General features: G+C 40.2%; 1 protein-coding gene across 1 annotated transcript; it reads left to right on the forward strand.

The window, feature by feature from the left end:
• Positions 1-1704: 1704 nt before the first annotated feature.
• Znf350 (zinc finger protein 350) lies at positions 1705-22967 on the forward strand. The gene is made up of 5 exons (XM_020184019.2): positions 1705-3238; positions 12045-12224; positions 13609-13735; positions 14002-14091; positions 20413-22967. The coding sequence occupies exons 2-5, from the start codon at positions 12210-12212 to the stop codon at positions 21462-21464; spliced, it is 1284 nt and encodes a 427-aa protein (XP_020039608.2). The 5' UTR covers positions 1705-3238; positions 12045-12209; the 3' UTR covers positions 21465-22967.
• The last annotated feature ends 1088 nt before the right edge of the window (positions 22968-24055 follow it).

Consider the following 24055-nt stretch of genomic DNA (forward strand, 5'->3'; position numbering starts at 1 on the left):
GTCTAGAATCACCCTCTGGACCTGACAGCCCTCCCTTGGCAGGACTCTGCTTCCCAGGAAACAACAGGGGACCAAGAACAATGGATGACAGCCCTGCGCTAGTCACTACTGGAAGCTGACTAGTCTACACATGGCAGAAGTTTGAGGAGTCAACTCTCCAACGGGACAAACAGGCTATGTTTTTCACACCAGTTATCTCACTGTCACCCCTTGTCTGTATCTGCTGCCATTGTTCTCACCCTAGTCTTTGCTATAGGCTTGGCAGAAACCACCCTCACTGATTGACCTTACTGTGAAAGGTTTTTATTTGCTCTCTTCTATCTCTTTTGAGCAGAATGCATGATTACTACTTATTACTACTGATCTGCTTTAACAGAGGGCTAAATATGCAGCCCTCCTTCATAAGGGAAAGCTGTCCCTAACTACACCTGTGGCCCCTGTAACCCTGTAATTTTCACTGTACTTAAGCCATTTGATTAAACATGGAGAAAAGTAACTAGTATAAAAATAGATAAAAGGGTCTTGACCCTGAGAGTCTGATACACCTCAAATTAGTAACTGTTACCCATGAGAGTTCCTCTCACTGGCTGAGTCTATTGCTCAGACACTAAATGTCACTTCATTCTTTGCTTGTGGGGGTACCAACATGGGAGACCATTTGGCTTGGGAAAAGGATGACATATGGCTTTACATGTAATGATGTTATAAAAATACAAACCCCTAAATTAAGATGATGTTCTTTGACCCTAAGTGGGTCTGAGCATCACAGGGGGGAATAATGTAGCAGAGAGGAGGATCAAAAGAAAACAGATTAGGCCTCAGTCCTCAGAAAGTAGCAGGGAGGTAGGGATGGCAGAGCAGAGATAAAACCTGAGAAATCTGAACATGAGGAAGGTCAAGTAGCACCAGGGAGGGGAAAGTCATGTATAGCCAATAAAATTAAATACAACCAAATATGGATTAAACCTTGCTTTTTGCTTCTTAACCTGCTTGCGAGGGTATATACGGTGAGAACCCTTTGTTCTTGGGGCTCAGCCTTTGGATATGAGTCCACTGAGCCTGTGCTGGCACAATAAAATGTTGCTTTCTGCTAATTGCCTCAAGAGTCCTGTATCTCAGCTAGCATACTCCTGCAACAATATAGCACTAGTTTACTAAAATCTTTTTGTTGTTGTGTGTGGTACTGGGATTTGAACTCAGGAACTTCATGCTTGCACCTCCAGTCCATTTTGCTCTGGTTATTTTTGGAGATGGGGGTCTAGAGAACTATTTACCCAGGCTGGACTTTAACCTTGGTCCTCCAGATCTCGCCTCCCAGGTAGCTAGGCTTACAGGTGTGAGCCACCAATGTTGAAAATACAGTCAGTGGTGGTTCCTTTTCAGGACAAGACATTTAACTCTGAGTGGAAAATTACGGGCTGCTTGCTGGCATAGCAGCTTGAGTAGGTGACAAAGCTCACGCGCAGAAAAAGACAAACAGGATGTTAGGGGCGGGTCAATTGACGGGGAATTTAAACGAGATTGTACGCCCCGCCGCGCTCAGCCAATGAGGAAGCGGGAGAGGGACCTGCGCGCAGGAGAAAATGTTCTGGGTGTTCCTGCTTAGGTGACACCTGGCCTTCCAAGGCTGTCATTAAAGTCTTGCTTTCGCTGTGCTTCGTGTCTCAGAGTCCATTCTTTGAGTTTGGCCAGGTGAGTACAATTCTCACAGCAGCACAGGCTCTTTTTTGGTTCTTAAAAAAAAAAGCAAACAAAAAACACTTCCAGTAAGCCGTCTTCCACCTGAGGCTATTTTCCATCTGAGGCTTTGATTGGTTTCCTTTCTCCGCACGTTACTTTTTCCTTTCCCAGGAGCGGTTCTCTGCCAAACCCAGACTTGATTTCCTACTTGTAAAACTTTAAAAAAAAAAATCGGACATATTCCCAAACCGCAATTTTGCCCGCTTCATATTGAGTCTCTGGAAATCCACCCATTTTCCGCGGGAGCGGTTGTGCTGGGAAATGAGGTAATTTCATTGGTTTTTTGGTTTTCCGTCCCTCCATGGCGATTGGCTCTCAAGCCTGCCAATTTGCTTTCAGTACGGCAATACTCAAACATGGCCGCCCCCAAGTTGACAGAGTGGGCTGAGCGTGGCCATATTAACTAGCTTGCTGATGCTGGTTGTCGGTGCACTTTCAAATGTTTTTACACCCTCCTCGGCTGCCGTAGGCGGACCTAGACTCTGAGCAATAGACCGGGATTTGTGCAAACGGTTCGCGGAAGTGCAACGTTTAGGCTCTTGGTGTGGAGAAATCTGGTCAATGTTTTGTTTTTTTCTTTCAAAGAGAGCCTGGGTATGTAGCTCAAGCAGGCCTTCGACTCCTTATGTAGTCAGACCAGTCTAGCCTGAAGGTTCTTTTGCACTAGTGCGTTTTAGGTTTTGGTTTTTTTCCTTAGCAGAGGGCTTACCTTATTTCTTTAGGGGGAGGGCAGACAGTGCACATGGGTAGTGTAGATGCTAAGGCAGGAGAGATAGATGAGGAGATTGGGAAATTATTATTTTAATAAATAATCATAAAGTAAAGGCTGGAGAGCCAGAGCAGCCAACCCCCTCCCATCTCCTTGTAGATGCTAAGTTACAGGAGCAGGAGACTTCAAGAAGCTATATGCTTCTGCTTTCCTCTTTGTTTTATTTTTTTGGCAGTACTAGGGTTTGAACTGAGGGCCTCACTTCTTCAGCCACTCTGCCAGCCTGCTTTCCTCTTTGAGACATTAACAAGCTGCAAGGATCCTTGGATGGGTGGAAAATGATCATGTCTAGCAAAGGAAGGTTCTAAAGCACACCTATTGTCCCTGTGATTTGGGTGGGCTGGGATAACCCTCTCCCTGTTTTAACAGCCATCTCAGCCACCCAGATTCATATGGTTGATCTCATATTTTCCTCCAGCTTTCCAGTATAAGGCTAAGAAATGGGGGCCACCATTTTGAGTTTGCTCCCTTTTCCCATGTGGAGAACAAGAAATGTTTTCTCTTCCCTCCAGCCTTGTCTTTACTTTATCCTATTATAATAAAATAATTCTTTGCTAAATCCTCAACCTTTTGAGATGCCTTGTTGTGAGACACCTTGAAATGCTTCTTGTGTTTATGGATCTCAAGGACCTGTGATTTTGCCTGGAACCTGGGAAGCTGTGGAAGCCCCCCTCATGGGTGCTCCAGGGACATAAATTGACAAGCCAGCCAGGAGTTGAATTTCACAAGGTATGGAAAGCGTTTAGCTTGGGAAACTTTTCTCTCTAAATCTGATTTAGCCATGGTGGTGGTTTCTTTCACCTCTCCTGCTCCATAAGCTGCTCCTGTCACCTTTCCTGGATTGGCCACCCGAGTGAGGACAACAGAAGCAAAAATAGACGAGGAGAACGGGGAAGGGAGAGAAATCCTGCTCAAGTCCCATTGTCAATTTTCTCAGCCTCCCAAATGATTCACACAGCCCTGGGGTTAAAACATAAAATCAATTGGAAATCTAAATAGCACGTGGCTGAGGACTGGAGCTGCTTCTCTGCTCCAGCCTCCTGGATTTTTTCCTCCGCCTCATTCTAAGCCTCTAAATCTGCCTAAATTCTACTAACAGTTTGGTTCTTAAAGTCTTGGTTTCAAGAGGGACCGCTTTTCCTATCACAGACAAGTCTAGACTGGGAGAGGAAACAGGTCTTGTCCAGGTCATTGCAGGAGGCAGTCCTGGACTGGCCCATCTGCTGACCTGTGTCCTGGTCCAAGCACCACATGTTCAGGATTACAAACCCACACCCTCAGCCACAGGTGTGCACAGGCTGGAGGGACCAAAGAGAGAATTTCAGTTTTCTAAGTTTTTCTTTATCTCCTTTAAGTGTCCGGTGGATATAAAATTGTATTTCAGGTTATTGCATTAACTAAAAGGCAACAAGGACAGCCCCCTTCTTGGGTTCTGCTTTGGATTCAAAAGGTATTTGGGTTTTCAAGATTATAAGATTCAAGATTAAATAAATTTTTCAAGGGGCGAAGTCATCCTTCCTTTTCCATGCTTACCAAGATAGCCAGAAATCACCAGTTTCAATGGAGATGTAACCCTTTTCACCAGCAATAGCCTGACCCTTTCCCTACCTGACATGTAAATTCTGACATCCTGTATTGTTTTTCTGGAGGAAGATATAGGATGTCAGCTCTGCACCCAAAACTAGGATCCTGTAGTCCAAGGTAAACTACTATTAGAGATTATTTAAAAAGCACCCTCTTGGGGTGAATCTAAAGTCTTTTAAATATTAACAGAGGCTATTATAAGTTAAGATTCTGCTCCTAGATCGCAATATGGACTCCCTCGTTGACAGGGAAAATTCAGGACCCAGCAATAAGTCCTGGGAAGGGCATGATTAGGATGGGATGCCTCCATAAAAATCACTGTAGGTTTACTGATCATATTCATTGAGGTGTGAGGGGACATCGGTCCGTAAGAGTATGGATTAATTGCTCTGAATAAGGGACAGGGTACATAGGAAAGAGGGGGAAGAAACTTCCACAATCTCCCAGTGAATGATGCAGCTATGCATGTCTCCATTTCTTTTCTTCCTTCTATCTTTCTTCTCCAGGCACAAATTGAGACAGTATAGGAGAAAGCACAGTCCTGGTCATTCTCCCTTAGGATTTTATGAGCTCTGCTTACTGCACTGAGGGTCATACTAAGTGTGTAAAATTTTTAGGCTGGAAGGAGTAAGAAAAATAATATATAGCCAAATCTAACATTAGGTCTCCTGAAAATGGGGCCTTAAACAACTCCAATTGCAACTTTGGTATTTTGAACCACTTTTGGACTTTTATTAATTTTGATATTCTGCGGTTTGTCTAATAGGGAAATTTGGATTCTGTGTTAGTCTTTAGCTAGAAAGGGATGTTACATACTAAAATAAGAAGTTTAAGGAAAACCTGTAATTTGCATAAAAAGTGAAAGGCCCTGGGCTTATATTGTTGCTGCCCTGAGCCTGTCTTGACCCTACCTTAAGGAAGATTCTAACTTGCACCTCTGGTTGGAAAGGTTTTTCTGAGAGTGCATGCTAATTGATATTATGTGTTATTTTGTGTATATCTGTTGGTCTTGTGTTTATAACTGACTTAATGGAGGCTAAGACTCCAAAGGCTACAAAAACAGTCTTGTTAGAGATTTACTTTTGCTTTGCCCACCAAGATAAGCCTCTAACAAAATGAGTCTAGAATAGTATTGGGGAAAACTTAATTTGCTCCTGGAATTCCAGCTCATCTTATGCATTCTTAAATTGACAGTTTTGGGGATTTTTTTTGGCATGCCTAACCTTTTTGTGTGTGTGTATGGGTATGTAAACACCTTCAAAATGGTTTTTAAGCTGCTGTTAATGTGATATTCAAGGTTAACAAACAGGTATTCAAGAGGTAACTTAGGTATTTAGAATTACAGTGAAAATTATTTTTAAATGAAGGTATATAAAACTGCTAAAATATATGTGATCTTAATGTGTTTCATTCTATTGAAATTATAATTCAGATCCTACTCAAAGTATTTGAGTCAACTAGCAAGTGTGTTTTTATAAATTGTCATTTAAAGAAGTAAGATTGTTATCTTCACAGATCTTCATTAAATTGTAATATTAAAAGTACTTTATTGGAGAAACAGTTATTTAAGTTGTTAAACATTTAATAGAAATTTAAATATTTCAGCAAGTAAGAAAAATATAAAAAGGTAATGGGTGCCAGTGGCTCACGCCTGTAATCCCAGCTACTTAGGAGGCGGAGATCAGGAGGATCATGGTTCAGAGCCAGCCTGGGCAAATAGTTCATGAGACCCTATCTTAAAAAAACCTTAATAAAAATAGGACTGGTGGACTGGCTCAAGGTGAAGCCCTGAGTTCAAACCCAAGTACCAAAAAAAAAAAGGTAATGGGTATGTTTTTGGGGAAAAAAAAGTTAAAGATAGAAGAAAATGACTTTTAAATAAAGGACTTTTGTAGGATAAGGTTTGTTCTAAAGGCTTGCTCCAAAATAAAAAGGGACAAAACCTCAATGTTTAAAAGGTAGCAAAATCTATGAGTAGGTCTTAAGTATATAAAAGACAAAACTCGTAAGGTTCATTTATCTAATTAATATGGCTATATTTTTTATTTTTTTAGTGTTGTGCTGAGTGGGGGTACATTGTGGCATTTACAAAAGTTCTTACAATAGATCAAATATACTGCAGTTGAATTCACCCCATCTACTGTTCTCCTTTATGCCCCCTACCCCCATAATATGGGTATAATTTAAAAGGTTAACTAAATGATTTCCTAAAGTCAAAATTTTGTAAACTAATATAAAACTAACATCTAATTTTAAAATATTCTTCTCTTAGTAATATTTACTAAAAACTGGCTTATAGGAGAGATTTTATGTTTTACCAAGATAATTAATTGCTTGTAGAATTTATCAAGCTTTTGACTCCCCAGGAAACTGAGCTTGAACTAAAATCAGTTTATTTAATATTTGTCTTTTCAGTGATTTTAATACATTTAACACCCTAAAAATGTGTGGGTGATATGTTTAAACTTCATTTAAATGCTATACAAAAGTCTGCAGTGTTAAAATTATATAAAATCTACAGGGTTATAGTTATAAAACTTTAATACAAAGTGACCTGCACTGGATCAGTAGAAAATGAGTCTATTCTTGGGCACTGGCACTGTCTCCCTAAACTTGTAAGAGATCTAAAAGCTTTGATTTTGTTAGTGCTACACAATATCGTACTCAGCCAAAGACTCTCAATTCTACTCAAAAGATTAAAAAAAAAAAAAAAACCCTGTAGCTGTGATGTTAATTGTTGTTGTCTTACATTCTGTAAGTATGTGATTTGTGAAATCAAAAACAGTGCCACTTTAAGAATTAGACATTGGTCACCCATAAAGTACATTTGTAATAAAAAACATTGTAACTTATTTAAAATTCATTTACTATAAAGGCAAAATTAAAAAGGGGGGATTTAGTCTATTAATAAGTTGTATGTTATGTCATCTTTTTACACTAAAACATGAGTCTTACATATATACTTGAGCTGAGAGCTTAATGGTACTAATTAATCTTCCCATCATAATTATTATCCTAAAATGCTGTATGAAATAAAAATTGGTTTTTCAATTGCTAAATATTTAAAAACATTCTAACGATAACTGTTGTAAGTTTTTGTCATCTATAGTTTAGATCCTTCTCTAAGGCATTTATAGTCAAACTCCCCAAAAACATCTCTAGAAAAGTATCTATTTCTCAAACATTTGTCTATTTAAATAGTTGCTCTCAATGGTTTTGTTTTGTATTTTCCTTATAAAACTTACTGTTCTCTGTTGACATTTTGCAAAAGTAGCATTTTTTTTTTAAAAAAATGCCACCACATTACCTACAGAGCAAAAAATTAAACTTAAAAATGAGCATCCTATAAGCCCAGCCTATGAGCCACTTCTAAACCTCTCAGTTTGCTTTAAATTGGCCAGGTAAAAAGGGCTTTTATTGGCACTGACTCTCTACCCATCTGACACTTGTCCTCCGATGTAGAATCATGATTACATCAGACTATTCAGGGATCTCATCCCAGCCAAGAGGGACAATTAAAACCAGAGTGGTCAATGTATATCTTCAAAATAAAACTGTTGAGAAACAAAAGAAAAGTTTACAAAATAAAAATAAAGTCACACTGGGCATGGTGGTACATCTGTAATCCCAGTGATTGGGAGGCTAAAACAGAAGGATACATAGTGAGTTCCAGGCCAACCTAAACTATGTGAGACCCTGTATCTACACCAACAGCAAAATGGAGCCACTCCTGCCAACCCTTCCCAAGTAAAGCCAAGAGGTTAAAAAGAATGGGTCCTTATGTGTGGGGTATTTTGGGTAGACAATTTAATTAGAGGTTCTAGTGCATCAATTATTATTTTTTTGGTTTTTTTTTTTTTTTTGCAAAGGGTAGAAACATTAAATGCTGGAGATTGATAAAATTTTTCTCTCTATAGCTGAATGTAGTATGTCAAATTCTAAGCTTGTTTAAGGTCCTTTTCAAACTGTGGGACCTTCCTGCAACAAGCAGCTGATCTTAAATTCTTGGGGTCTGCAAACTACTGGACCTCTCCATAAAAAGGCCTAGATCTCCCAACCAAAGGTAAATTGTCTAGCCACATTGTAACTCTGGGGAGCTAACTCTTGTCCCTAAAAGAATGGGCCTTCTTAAAATTGGGGCCTCTGCTATGATGGGCCCCCACCAAAATTATTTCCTTATGACCATGGAGAAGCAAATGTGACTTGGTATAGGGTAGAAGGCACTCAGACCTGGGGAGGCATTCCTCTTCCCCCTGAAGGCCTCCAAGGTTATCCCAGCTGTAAGACAGAAAAAGTATTTAGGGGAGCCATAGTTCAAGGAGTATTATTCGTTTTCAGCAAAGATGAAAATTTCTCTATATTTGATTATGAGGCTAGTACTGTATAGCTTTTTACGCTATAACATTTGCTCATGGGCATATTATAACAGTGGTGGGCACTGTAAACAACTTACCCTTGCAGAGTCACATGAAGTGACTCCACAGGTAATTTAAATGTGATGTGAGGTCTAGTGTAAATTACTCAATCCAGAACCCCCCTGACAAAAATCATGTTAAGATTTTTCATAACAACCTAACTCTTAATAGCACCCACTTGACAGAAAAAACATCCTCACAGGATAACTGTGACTTAACTGTTGCCATCTAAAACAGACAACAGATGAATACAGTTGCCATCTTTATAGAAGCTCTCAATCTACTGTGCTGTTGCTATGGATGGCAGGTGTTTTCAGTATTTAAATCTATAGACTTTATACATTTCCTTAATGTTTTATAATTCTTCTTAAAATCCTATTAGCCTTATCCACCTAAAAGGCTTTTTTTTTTTTTTTTTTGTACTTTAAAGAATGGTTGTCACTGATTTCTCTTTTAGTAAAAGAATAACTTGATGTCTCCTGGTCCTGATCCTGACAGCCCATCAATTTTCTGCCAACTAAATTTTCTTTGTCACCTCCTAAATTTAAGATAGGGAAACAACATTTTGGTTTCCTTTTTAGGTAGGGCAGCGCCCAAACTCAGCAGGAAGCTGCACTCCTTTTAAGATTAAAAGGGACCAAAGTTTTTTGGGGGGCGGTGGGGCAGTGAGGCATGAGGGATAGATGAGAAGACAGGGAAATGATATTATTTAATAAATATTTAGAGGGCCAGACTCTGACATTCGAACAAGGACGTAAAGACTGGCGAGCCAGAGCAACTAGCCCCCTCCCATCTCCTTTTAAATGGTAAGTTACAGGAACTGGGAGACAAAGAGGAGCTGCCTGCTTCTGCTTTCCTCTCTGAGATGTTAACAAGCTGCCAGGATCCTTGGATGGGTGGAGCATGATCATGTCTGTCTAACAAAGGGACGTTCCAAAGAACACCTATTGTCCCTGTGATTTGGGTGGGCCAAGACAAACCCCTCCTGTTTTAACAGCCATCTTAGCCACCCAGACCCATTATCTTCGACCACATGTATTCACCCAGCTCTCCAGTATAAGACTAAGAGATGGGGGCCACCATTTTGAGTCTTTGCTCCCATTTCCCGTGTGGAGAAGAGGAAATATTTCTGTCTCTTTCCACCCCCCCACCTTGTTTATATTTTATTCTGTTATACCTAGCAAGAGTCCTTATTGTGAGACACCTTGAAATGCTTTTCATATTTGTGGGTGTCAAGGACCTGTGGTTTTGTGTGGAAACTGGGAAGCTGTGGGAGCCTTCTTACCCATCCCCTGGTGACAGGTCTTCTGCTTGTACCCCAGTGTCTGAGTCAGGTTTGGGATTTAATGTGGGGCTCAGTGGTGTTGGAGCTGGGAGGATGAGCATCACATGAGATGTCAGGTTCAGGTTTCTCATTTTAACGAAGGCGCCATGTGTGGGCAGTGTCTGCTCCAAAGGCTGTGGGATCTGTGAAGGATAACTTGTCTTTTCCATCAAAGAAATAGCAACCCAAGTAAATCCACTTTAAAACAACGGCTCGTTATGCTTGCTTAACTGGTGGCTTCCCAGAATGTTAAGTGTTAACCTTACCCTTTCCCAAGTAAATCTACTTTAAAACAGATCTCATCTATAGTTAATAGAGAAAGACTGTGAACCCTGACTGCTACCAATAGGAGAAGGGGCCAGTGTTGTGCCAGGGAAGAAAACCCAAATGGACTTCCTGCTTGGTGTGCTTGCTTATCAGATTTATGTTGGTGACACACCCTTCTGCAGAACTAAAACTTTTTGCCTTGCTGACTGACTCCTAAGTCTTATTTCTAACAGACCTGAAGCATTGGAGTCATACTAGTCCTTGCTGAGGTAGGGTTGAGGCTCCAACATCAGCTACTGGAACAGTAAGCATGCAACTTGGCCCTAGGTTGAAATCATGTTATCTACATTTTAATCCGGGAGTAATTTACTAGGAATCAGTCTGTGACTGGTTGCAAGCTTCAGAGTCAGAGCTGAGTGTTTGTTGACAGAGACCTGTGAAATGGGAGATTTGTGTAAGACCAAATGCCTTCACTCAACCTTTCTGGCTTAGGTGTTTAGCCTGAGGGAGGATTGGAGTTCCAGGTTCTTGTCTCAGGCACTTCATAGACAATGTAAGCAAGTGAAGTGGGAGAGTTTATTGAGATAAAAAAGTGTAAAGTGCAAGAGTGAAGTCCCTAGAGATGGGGAGGAGGTCCCAAGAGAGGGTGCCAAAGTGATATGGTCTAAGGCTTTTATCCATTTTCTCCAGGGTGTTCCTCAAACCTGTATGCTAATTAGGTGTGTAGAACGCAGCATTCTGGTTGGCTGTACCTGTAACATTCTGATTGGTTGGTTCTAATCCTCACATCATTCTTACTTTTGTCCATCCTACTATTCCTGCTTTCCACCCTTTAAGATCACAGGGAGGTCATAATGAAGTTTCCAGGGGCCCTTCGGTCTCACCTTCATGACCTGCAAAGTGAAAAATATGTAGCATTTGTCCCTTTAGAGAAAATATCTGCCACCTCCCACACTTGCCTCTTAATAGATAGTAGGGACACTTTTGCTTATATGCCTGGTGTACATTTACACTGTAACTGTGCTGTTAGAATGTCCATTTCATTAAGTGTCCTGGCCAGGTGATCCCTGTTGCAGTTTACTAGTGAATCTTGTTTGATGTGTATGAATCATGGCAGTTCCTGTTAACCATTGCTAGTAATAGTCTTGCATGGTTTTTTGCTTGTATTTTGCAATCCTTTAGAAATGAAAACATCTTGCAGGCTGGGCCAAAGCTGGTAATTTTTCTATCTCATTCCATTATTTGAATATATAGCAGATTTTCCTACTATTAATTACGTTTGTGTTGCTTGCACTTAGGATTATTATGCATGATGCTGCTATGGAAAATCTTATGAACATCTTCTGGTTCAAATGTGCCCTTATTTGGGGGAAGGAAGGAAACAAAGACCTAATTGTGTAAACCGAGGAGAGAAATGGCTACATCATAGGGCACGAGTGACCTTAGTCTAAATAGATGATGTCAGACTTTCCCAGAGTGGTTGTGTCAGTTATGTCAGCTGTTTAAAATACTGTCCATGCTCTAATAACATTCACTCTGCTATGTTGTTTTCTTAAAGCTTTATTGATTTGCTTTGCCATTAAGACTAATAGTTGACCCCAGAATGGTTTTTGTGTGCATTCTGGGCTGGATTTCATCTTTATCCTCCAACCCCACAAGGATATTAAAGATGCCTAAACTTACCTGCCCCTGAGGCCTGGTGCTGTTGTAGGTCTCACTTCCCTTACTCCTTAAGTCACCCTACTTAATCCACAGAATAAAAGAATACCTCTATTATACTCAGAATCTTAGGCTTGCTTGGACCAAGATAAAAATCTGATGGGGCACCAAATACAGGGATAGTTAACAGTATTGGCACATTGTGTTAAGATGTGTACCTAAGAACAGTGACAGTACCTGTCCCAGAGGAAATACCATTCAACTTTAGGTTCTCGTCAACCTCTAGGTCCTAACTCCTCAGGAGCAAACCAGTCACACGAAAGAGGAAATCACAGAACTGGAGAGATAGCATTTCTGGGCACACAGTGGCTTGAAGGCAGATTTCTGAACAGCAACTTAAAGTGGATCTAGAGCATCTCAGTGGCCAGCTATTTTCTGAGAGTAGAAAACAATGATCCAGGCACAGGTAACCAACATTTAGTATGTTTTAATCTTTCCTTTATTTCCTTTGTAGAGGCCTTTAAATATTTAGTTCCATTAATATGAAAAGTATAGATTTCATAAAATATGAACTAAGAAATAACTTAGTCTTTTTTTTCTTTGTGGTACTGGGACTTGAACTCAGGGTCTACATCTTGAGCCACTCCAGCCCTTTTTTTGTGATGGGTTTCTTAAAGATAGGATCTTGAGGAACTACTTGCCTGGGTTGGCTTTGAACTGTGATCCTCCTGATCTCTGCCTCCTGAATAGCTAGGATTACAGATGTGAGTCACCAGTGCCTAGCAACTTAGTCTTTTTGTTGTCTGTTCCATTTCCTTTTTTGACATGGGAATATTACTCTGTTGTCCAGGTTTGTCCACTCAGCCTCCCAAGTTGCCAGGACTATAGGTGTACACTGTGCCACCTCCTTCCATATAACACACATGTGCGCACACACAGACTAAAACTTCCCTATGTATACCACAGTGATCTCATAAGATTATATTGCGAGTGATGACATAGCTGTCTTACTTTGTATAAGATAGCCTCTAAGATGTTTGCACAAAGACAAAATTGTGTAACGGCTCATTTCTATGAAGATATTCCCATTGTTAAACAACTTATGATGTATGGGTGTGTATGTGATACCTAGCTTAGTAAGAAGATTTAACGCTGAGTATGGGGGCTCATGCGTGTAATTCCAGCTGCTCAGGAGGCATAAGTGGGAGGATCTTGGTCTAAGGCTGCCCTTGGCACAAGTGTGAGACCCAGGCTGAGTACTGGTGGCTCATGCATGTAATCCTAGCTACTCAGGAGACAGAGATCAGGAGGATTGTGTTTCAGAGTTAGGCCAGGCAAATAGTTCACAGGACCCTATCTCAAAAAAAGCCATCACCAACAAAAGGGCTGGTGGAGTGGTTGGAACCTTGAGTTCAAACCCCAGTGCCACCAAAAACAAAGAAAAAAAAGTGTGAGACCCTGTCTGAAAAAAATACTAAAGCAAAAAGGGCTGGGGATATGTGGCTACAGTGAGCATGAGGCCCTAATTTCAAACCGCAGTACACCCAAAAAAAAAAAAAAAAAGAAAGGAAAGTTATAAATGTTTTTTTTAGCATCTATTCATTTTGGGGGTGGAATTTGTAGTGACAGTAGAAGATGTAACTTCTACACGTTATGTAAACTTCTAGTTAGATGAGTGGATGGATGACTGATATAATGGAATCTGTATAATTACAGATCTTTTTATTAGAATTTTACTTCCACAATGTATTAAGCAACTGGCAGATTCAGTGGAAATAAACAGAAAAACTAACATTTCCTCCATATCATCACAAGGAGATCACTTCCTTAATAGAGCCGTGTTGTTACAGGAGCTGCTGACCCTGGAGGATGTGGTTGTGGTGTTCACCTGGGAGGAGTGGCAGCTCCTGAGCCCTGAGCAGAAGGACCTGTACCGAGATGTGATGCTGGAGAACTACAGCAGCCTGGTGTCAGTGGGTATGGATAGCAGCGCTGTATCACTCAAAGGGTGCCCCCCATCAGTGGCCTTTCCTTTCTCAGAGTCTGACAGATCCTAGAGGACCTGTAGTGTTTCTAGGGGGTAGATTCTCAGTCCCTCTCTGGACCCCAGACGATAGGGCATAATATGTCCCCTTCTGAGGAAAGGTTTTGCATTGCAGACATAAACCACTTAGTTCCTAAAAGAGAATACACTTCCATCCCAGTTTGCTGAGCCGAAGACTTCTGTTATTCCCCATGAACAGGTTATCAAGCCAGCGAGCCTAGTTTCCTCTCCAGGTTGCTCCTAGGAAAACTGTGGACAGATGGTGAAACCTGCTGCGGAACCCAGTCTGGTGAGAGAACTGGCTGGGGGAATGCGGGAATACCACACTTTGGTCAAAGTAGGCATCATGGCTGTGAAAGGTTTGAAGTCATGTGAGCTACGCCTCCACACATCTCTCAATGGGAGACCTTTTTTCCAAGGGTATATTTAAAGGAAAATACTCACTTTCGTTTCTTCTTGGATCTAATCCCTCCTACTGCTATACTTTTTTTTTTTTTTTTGTGGTATTGGGGTTTGAACTTAGGGCCTACTCCTTGAGCCACTCCACCAGCCCTTTTCTGTGATTGGTTTTTTTTTTAGATAGGATCTCATGAATGATTTGCCTGGGCTGGCTTCAAACCATGATCCTCCTGATCTCTGCTTCCTGAGTAGCTAGAGTTTACAGGTGTGAGCCACCGGTGCCCAGCTCTACTCCACATCTTGATGTTTTGTTTGCATAATTTTTTTATACAAATCCCAAATATCTTTCTTCTTCATACCCTTCTCCCTGTGCTATGAAATTCCATCTTCTTGACCTTTCTCCAAAGAGGAAACTTTGAATGCTCCATGTCTTGTGACTGCTGTGCCTTCCTCCCCTTCAGGTACTGCTGTTTCTGTTCTTGACTCCATCCCAGCTCAGGTCCTGTGCTGAGGTGATCTTGATTCAGCAGGCCTTGACCTCCAGAGCTTTTCTTCTCACTCTGAGCTTCCCTAAAGGCTCTGTTTCCCATCTTCTCATCTGTTCTCACTTTTCACCTTTTCCTTTATTCTAATAAGCTCCTTTTGTTCTCTACATCAGACTCTTAAACTGACATCTTTCTGGTGTTATCTAGCATAAACTTAATTTTTTTCAATTTGCTAATCTTGATAACATCTACCTTAAGTTCCTAATATCTGGAAGGGGGTAGAATCATCTTCCCTCCAAGAAAACCCTCTAGGTTTGCATTCTGCTTTACTTCTGCACATCTGAAATTCTGACTATCTGCACATTACCTCAGATGTTCCCTGCCTACACAGTTCTTCTGTTGAAAGGTCGGTGCTATTTGTGATGAGTTTTTAACTCAGACTTTGTTTTTATTGTTTTATTATTCATATGTACATACAAGGCTTGGGTCATTTCTCCCCCCTGCCCCCACCCCCTCCCTCTCCCCCGACCCCCTCAATACCCGGCAGAAACTATTTTGCCCTTATTTCTAATTTTGTTGTAGAGAGAGTATAAGCAATAATAGGAAGGAACAAGGGTTTTTGCTGGTTGAGATAAGGATAGCTATACAGGGCATTGACTCACATTGATTTCCTGTGCGTGGGTGTTACCTTCTAGGTTAATTCTTTTTAATCTAACCTTTTCTCTAGTTCCTGGTCCCCTTTTCCTATTGGCCTCAGTTGCTTTAAGGTATCTGCTTTAGTTTCTCTGCATTAAGGGCAACAAATGCTAGCTAGTTTTTTAGGTGTCTTACCTATCCTCACCCCTCCCTTGTGTGCTCTCGCTTTTATCATGTGCTCATAGTCCAATCCCCTTGCTGTGTTTGCCCTTGATCTAATGTCCACATATGAGGGAGAACATACGATTTTTGGTCTTTTGAGCCAGGCTAACCTCACTCAGAATGATGTTCTCCAATTCCATCCATTTACCAGCGAATGATAACATTTCGTTCTTCTTCATAGCTGCATAGAATTCCATTGTGTATAGATACCACATTTTCTTAATCCATTCATCAGTGGTGGGGCATCTTGGCTGTTTCTATAACTTGGCTATTGTGAATAGTGCTGCAATAAACATGGGTGTGCAGGTGCCTCTGGAGTAACCTGTGTCACAGTCTTTTGGGTATATCCCCAAGATTGGTATTGCTGGATCAAATGGTAGATCAATGTTTAGCTTTTTAATTAGCCTCCAAATTTTTTTCCAGAGTGGTTGTACTAGTTTACATTCCCACCAACAGGGTAAGAGGGTTCCTTTTTCCCTGCATCCTCGCCAACACCTGTTGTTGGTGGTGTTGCTAATGATGGCTATTCTAACAAGTGTGAGGTGGAATCTTAGTGTGGTTTTAATTTGCATTTCCTTTATTGCTAGAGATGGTTAGCATTTTTTCATGTGCTTTTTGGCCATTTGAATTTCTTCTTTTGAGAAAGTTCTGTTTATTTCACTTCTTTATTGGTTCATTAGTTTTGGGAGAATTTAGTGTTTTAAGTTCCCTATATATTCTGGTTATCAGTCCTTTGTCTGATGTGTAGCTGGCAAATATTTTCTCCCACTCTGTGGGTGTTCTCTTCAGTTTAGAGACCATTTCTTTTGATGAACAGAAGCTTTTTAGTTTTATGAGGTCCCATTTATCTGTGCTGTCTCTTAGTTGCTGTGCTGCTGGGGTTTCGTTGAGAAAGTTCTTACCTATACCTACTAACTCCAGAGTATTTCCTACTCTTTCCTGTATCAACTTTAGAGTTTGGGGTCTGATATTAAGATCCTTGATCCATTTTGAGTTAATATTGGTATAGGGTGATATACATGGATCTAGTTTCAGTTTTTTGCAGATTGCTAACCAGTTTTCCCAGCAGTTTTTATTGAAGAGGCTGCTATTTCTCCATTGTATATTTTTAGTGCCTTTGTCAAAGACAAGTTGGTTATAGTTGTGTGGCTTCATATCTGGGTCCTCTGTTCTGTTCCACTGGTCTTCATGTCTGTTTTCGTGCCAGTACCATGCTGTTTTTATCATTATTGCTTTGTAATATAGTTTGAAGTCAGGTATCGTGATACTTCCAGCATTGTTCTTTTGACTGAGTATTCCCTTGTCTATTTGTGGCCTCTTGTGTTTCCATATAAATTTAACGGTAGATTTTTCAATCTCTTTAGTGAATGTCATTGGAATTTTGATGGGAATTGCATTAAACATGTAGATTACTTTTGGGAGTATAGACATTTTTACTATGTTGATTCTACCAATCCATGAGCATTGGAGATCTCTCCACTTTCTATAGTCTTCCTCAATCTCTTTCTTCAGAAGTTTATAGTTTTCCTTGTAGAGGTCATTCACATCTTTTGTTAGGTTTACACCTAGGTATTTGATTTTTTTTGAGGCTATTGTAAATGGAATTGTTTTCATACATTCTTTTTCAGTTGGCTCATTATTAGTGTATAGAAATGCTAATTATTTTTCTATGTTGATTTTATATCCTGCTACCTTGCTGTAGCTATTGATGATGTTTTAACTCAAACATTTTTAACAGCAGGAAAATTATGATCAGGGCATAACTCATGCCTACTTTGATTCCATTGTTTTTTTAATTTTTATTTATTTATTTTTTACTAATTCTGAGCTTGGTTCATTGTAGATGTTACCATTGTATTTACTTTTTATATCTTCTCCCCATCATATTCTCATGACATTCTAAGACCCAGGTACCATGTTACCTGTCATAAGATGTTCAAATCTTTAGTGATTTTTCAGTGATGTCTTTGATGCAGTATCATTTTGCTTACACAGATTACTATCTTTCCTAAATCCTTCCTGATGTGTTCCATATATGTGATTACTTTTTTGATTCATTTCTTTAAAAATTGTTTCTTGGTAGCCCACTGTATGCCAAGGGATAACAGCAATGAGCAGAAACAAACTGCAGATCATTCTAGGAGGGTAAGATATAAAATAAAGCAGTATCATAGAACAGAACATCCAAGTGGGGGGATGTTTTGTTTTTTATTTTTGTTTTTTTTGGAAAGTAATCCACTTCTGCCAAGATACGCAGGAATTAGGGGGCTACTAACTCAAGGAGATGTATTGGGTGCTGGTCAGATTCTGGGTCTGTTTATAGAGGGTAGGTAGGATTCATTGAAGTAAGTACAGGATGAGAGAAAGAAACAGAGAAGAAGGGTGATGCTGACCAGTTTGGGCATGAATAAGAAAACAGATGCTGCCATTTACTGTGGGAGATGATATGTGAAGTAGGAGATTTGAAAGCTTTGAAGATGGTAAATTAGATGTGCTTATTATCACCCCAGTGAGGCTTTCTGCTGCATTTGGATATGCCCTGAGTTGTTCAGGGAAAGGCCAGGTTTGTGGATAGAAATTTGGACTAGAGAGTGAAGGAAAGAGGTAAGGCACAGACGAGGTTTGAGCAAGTAGAAATTAGACAGATGAGTCATTAGTAAAGTAGACTGAGAAGAGAGTAAGTGGTTAGGTTGAAGCTTCCACTGCTGTTTTCTTGTTAGCAGCGGAAGTGTAGGTAAATTGGCTAATCATGGTGCAGGACTTAGCCTTTCATTGCTATCACAAAATGCCTTGCATAAACAACTTAAAAGGAGGAAAGCCTTATTTTGGCTAATAGTTTCAGAGGTTTCAGTCCATGGTTACTTGGTTCCATTGTTTTTGGGCTGATGGTGAGACATAACATCATGGTGAGGAGCATGTAGCAGAGCAAAATTGTTTACCTCATGGTAGGCAGGAAGGAGGGAGGGCAGTAAGGAAGGAGAAAGGGAGGTAGGAAGGGGGAGGGAGGGTGAGAGAGGGAGAGAGAGAGAGAGAGAGAGAGAGAGAGAGAGAGAGAGAGAGAGAAAGGCCCCTATTAAACAAGATACAGCCCTCAAAGACATGCCCTTAAGGACACACCCCCAGTGATCTCCTTTTTCCAGCTACTCTACCTCCTAAAGTTTCGAGAACCTCCCAAAAATAGTGTCACCAGCTTGGGGACCAGGCTTTAATACATGAACCTTTTGGGGCACTATATATTCAAACCACAATACATGGTAATTTGAACTTTACTGCCAGGTTGACTGTTATGAACTCTATGTGTTTTTCATTGAGAATAGAGTTGTAGGTACTATATATTTTGTGTTTCATATTTTTCTAGCTTCCCTCTTTGAAGAATTTTCTTGTTCTGGGTGACAGCTGTGTAGCAATAAGGTACATTTAGATGTTCCAAGAAGATAAAGCTGCCACGAACCTTGCTTGATCCACAAAGAGGAGATGGTCCTTTCAAACTCCTTAATTGAAGCCTCTGACATAAGTGTAGAACTATGGAATAATACAGCATTGCTGTCAAGTTGAGGGATCAGAAGAGAGTGAAATGGGAAGAATGTGTGTCTGTCCAGGAACAGTGTGAAGAAAAAGGTGACAGCAGTTCCTACAGCTGGGGCAGCAGTTCCTCTGTTTGTGGAGCTGGCCTGGCTCTCTTAAGGGTCACTGCTGCCCTCTTTCTCTAGGAATACAAATGATCAGTTATCAATGACAGCAAGTTTCCAATAAACTTGAGGTTACTGCTTTTGAGACAGTTGCTTTGATAGTGGTCTACAGAATGAAGAAGGGTGAATTTTAGGAAAAGGATCAGCACCCGAGGTCTACCACAGTTAACTCAAAATTCTGAGTAACAAACTTTCCTCTGGGGTGGCTGTTCCAGTTTCTAGTGTCTGCTTATCTCCATGTTTTCCCTCAGTAGTTTTTTCCCAGTTTGCAAACTTAAAAGGATAAGATGACTAAAACATCTTTATCTTCTTTTAATCAACATTTTCTCTGAAAATGATGATCTCTTGTTCCATGTACTTACTAAAGTTTTCCAAGTTGATTCTCCAGACAAGCCTTTTTTCAAGATTTCTTTATCCTTCAGACTTCCTCATGGTTATACTTGGGCATGTAAAAACCACCTTGAAGTTCATGTGCTTCAGCAATTTTCCTTATTCATGAAAAGGTACTATTACCCAGTGACTCAAGGAGGATACTTGGAGCATTCCCCAATTCCTTGTTTTTCTGTCCTCCAACGCCAGCTGCAATAGTGACTCCATCAATGAGCTCTGTCTTAATCTCATTTCCTGTGGGTGTCTCCATCGCATTGCTCCTTCACTCCACTTTGAAGCCTACAGCTGCTACTGTTGTGTCTTTCTTTAGTGTTTTAAGTGGCTTTACCAAATTAGGTTGTAGGGTTCATGAACATGAATGTATTTGGCATCCCAGCACTAGCACCGGGCCTGGCATACGTAGTCATTCAGTAAGGATTTATGGAATGAATGCATCTGTCCTTTTGGATGAGATGGGGCCCTGCAACCTCTAGTCTCCTGCTCACAGTGAATTGCTTGTGTTTTATAGTCTCTCTATGTTTCAAAAAATCTTGTTTAGGAAGCATGCAAATCTGTATTTATTCATTATGAAATCTCTAACCTTGTTTCTGTCACTGAATGCTGCTTTTATCTTTGGTTTCCTTTACATAATTGTTTTCTCCCAGTGCACAAGGAACACCAAACGTAGAGTTTTACTTACATTCATGTCACAGGGTTGTCACTAAAGATACACCTCACATCGTGACATTTAAAAAGTGCCTTTCTTACAAATCAAGGTGATGGAAAACTCATTGTTGTTTTCTTTTGTAGATATGGGGAAAGTTGATAACCATCTTCCCAAGCACTTAGAAAATGAAAGCAAGGCAAACAGAATAGAACAGTGGCATGAACGCCATGCATCTGATAGTGCTGTTCATCAGAATAAAGCTCAGTTTCTGTTAAGGCAAAATCATGATGTATTTACCTCACATAGGAAAAGCGTGAAATCAAATTTAACTCTGGTTAGCCAGAGCAGAAGCTGTGAAATAAAGAACACTACTGAGTTTTCTACAAATGGAGAATCCTTTGTGCATGCCAACTGTGAACAATTTCATACTGAAATCAAATTCCCTGCAAGTGGAAAACTCATCAGCACTGAATCTCAGTTCATTAGTCCTAAGCACCAGAAAACTCAAAAAGTAGAGAAACCTCATATAAGCAGTGAACATGGGAAAGCCTTCATCAAGAAATCTTGGCTCACTGACCAGCAGATCACTCATACTAGAGAGAAACCCCATAGATGTAACCTGTGTGCAAAAGCCTTTTCCAGAAAATTCATGCTCAACATACACCACAGAACTCATACGGGAGAAAAACCTTATAAATGCACTGAATGTGGCAAAGCCTTTCTTGCAAAATCAGGGCTCACCAAACATCAGAGAATTCATACAGGAGAGAAACCTTATATATGCAGTGACTGTGGAAAGGGATTTATCCAAAAAGGGAATCTCACTGTCCATCAGCGAATTCATACAGGTGAGAAACCTTATGTATGTGACGAATGTGGAAAAGGCTTCATCCAGAAGATCAGCCTCATCACCCATCAGAGCTTTCACTCAAGGAAGACTTCCTTTGTGTGTAGTGAATGTGGAAAATCCTATGCACATAACTCTGGTCTCAGTAGACATAAAAAAATTCACATAGGAGAGAAACTCTTTGGATGTAGTGAATGTGGGAAAGCCTTCACTACAAAGCAACATTTCATTGCCCATCACAGAAGTCATACAGGAGAGAGACCCTATGACTGTAATGAGTGTGGGAAAACTTTTGCATACATGTCTTCCATGTCTAGTCATAAGAGAATACACACAAGGGAAAAGTAGAGAGAGTCAGTTAGGGTGGAAAATTCTGTGAAGAGTGGTAACTCATTACATACTAGTGATGCCACACAGGAAAAAAATGCTGTTAACACAGAAACCATACAAGTGTCTTCTGTGAGCCCTCAGGCACCATTGAATACCAGTGGGCTCCTAGCAAATAGGGATGTAGTCCTTGTGGGACAGCCAGTGGACAGATATCCATCCTCAGGAGGTAACAGAGGATTTGCACAGGAGAGAAACCTTATGAATGCAGTGTGCGTGGTCATGCCTTCAGTCATCAATTATGTCTTATTTTATGTCACACAAAACCAATAGGAAGAAGCTCAGATACGTTCTATATACAAAAGGGTTGAGCAGAAATTTCTAGTTCATTACATAGTGAAAAGTATGTACTGGGAGAAAGTATATAAATGCAGAGATGGGGAAAGCCTAATATTCTCATCCTGTCTAAATGCTCCATTGTTATACAGGCATAATCTGATGTTAACTACCCAGACACATACATAGCAATTGTTATTATATAAATTAAATGAGTGAAGGAAACAAGAGTTTCTTTCAATGGAGGAAGTAAGTTCTGGGAATGTTTAAATCAGTATCTGGAATGTTGCTGTGAATGAACAAACACATAAGAGAAGGTTGAGGGGAAAGGGTGAGTGTTGGTTTGATGGGATGCAGGGCATCTATATGACATATTAGTTTCCCCAGATGTATGTGAAAGATTAATTGGAAACCAGAGCATCTACTAAACTTCTAGAGCTTTATATTTTTACGGAAAGCACTATGAAACTGTACCCTTCTATTGCAGCAACTTGCTCATCTAACAAGGATTAGGCAAATGCTTCCCTTGCACCTAGTCCTGTTTTAGGAGCTGAGGTTACAGTGGTGAGCAAAATAGCAAATGGTTATGGTCTCTTGGAGAGAACACTGAGTTAGTTGGATTATCTTTAAGTGGCATTACTACATTCCAGCTAATGTCAGAAGGTGAAAACATCTACATTAAGTGAAGCGGATGTAGATTAACTGGTTCTAGGGGATATTATTGGCTTAAGTGTTCAAGGAGCAATTTTGAGAGATGGGGAAAGATAGCTATTAATGGTTCATAAGCACCTTAGAGCTCAGTTACTTATTTTGATAGTACTTGGGTTTGAACTCAGGGCCTTATGCTTGCTAGGATAGCACTCTACCATGAGAGGCATGCTGCCAATCCTTCCGCTTTAGTTATGTTTCAGACAGGCCCTTATGGTTTTGGGCAGAGCCATCCTTGGACCCTAGTTCTCCTACCTGTGCCTGCTGCATAGCTGGATTTCATCACTTCTGCTGGTTTGTTTGTTGAGATGGGGTCTTACTAACTTTTTACCCAGGCTGGACTTGAACAGCAATTCTCCTAATGTCTACCTCTCAAGTACCTGGGATTACAGGCATGAGCCATCATGCCTGGCCTACAGATTTGTATTTTTAATGTTCATGTCTTAACCTTTTCAAGAGAATAAAAATTCCTTAATAATTTTGGTGGCTGCTGAAAATTTATTTTAGAAAAATTGAAAATAAAATTAGAAATTCAGTCCCTCATTTGCGCTAGCCACATTGTTACATGTTCAATAGCCATATGTGAAGATGGCTGCCAAATTGGACTGCATAGACAGCAGGATTTTGAGACAATAGGTAATTTCTGCCGTCATTTCCATCACCCTACACAGTTAGGTTAGAGAGTGCTGACTTACATGGTCTTATATTCCCAGCACATAGAGAAAACAAAAACTATATATTGATTTGGGAAGTGAATAAACAAGGGTCTAATCAAAGTGTACCTTGTCACTGAAAAGCCTAACAATTCTAAAGAATGGAATTATCACCCCAAACTTTGTGTGTGATTACAGAGACTAATAACTATAAAAGGGGAAGAGCAAAAAAGGAAAAAGTTCAGTTGGATAAGTAGAACACAAAGTAATGTGAGAACCTTAGTCTCTAAGAATGGAGGAGAGTGTAACAGATGGGAATGGATGAGTTTTGGGGGATGTCTTTGAGCTGACTCTTTATGTGTCCATAGGCCTATTGCCTTGTAGAGTTACTAGTTCAAAGACCTTGGCTCTGTTGTACCATTGAGACGTAATTTATCTTCATCATTCCTTCTCACTGTCTGGGGAGTGAGGCTCTTGACCTTCTCTTTACCTCATAAGGGTATATTATCCAAGTCCTGCTCATAGTTAAAAAGAAAGGGAAATTTGCCATGTCTCAATCGAATTCTGAGTTATGGGTAATTTAAGCAGTATCTTAAAAGTACCACACTGTTCATGTTGCTGTTTTGCACACTGTTGATACATTGGTGAAGAAAATAGACAAAGGAACAGACTTTATATACTTTATCTAATGAGGCAGAGACGTAGTAAAACATATTACTCAATGTCAAGAAGAAGTAAACCCAGCAATGGACACTGATGAGTAGTACCTAATACGGTTGTAATGGTGCCCCCATTCCTAAGCTTCTGGACAGATGGAATTTGAGCCAAGGTAGTAAATGTGTTGAGAGGAGCCAGTCAGCACAGCGTTGCTGTGCAGATAGTACTCCTGAACTGTTTTAATTGTCTGTAGGATTC

This window comes from Castor canadensis, chromosome 16, assembly GCF_047511655.1.
Source record: "Castor canadensis chromosome 16, mCasCan1.hap1v2, whole genome shotgun sequence".
NCBI classification, from domain to species: Eukaryota; Metazoa; Chordata; class Mammalia; order Rodentia; family Castoridae; genus Castor; species Castor canadensis.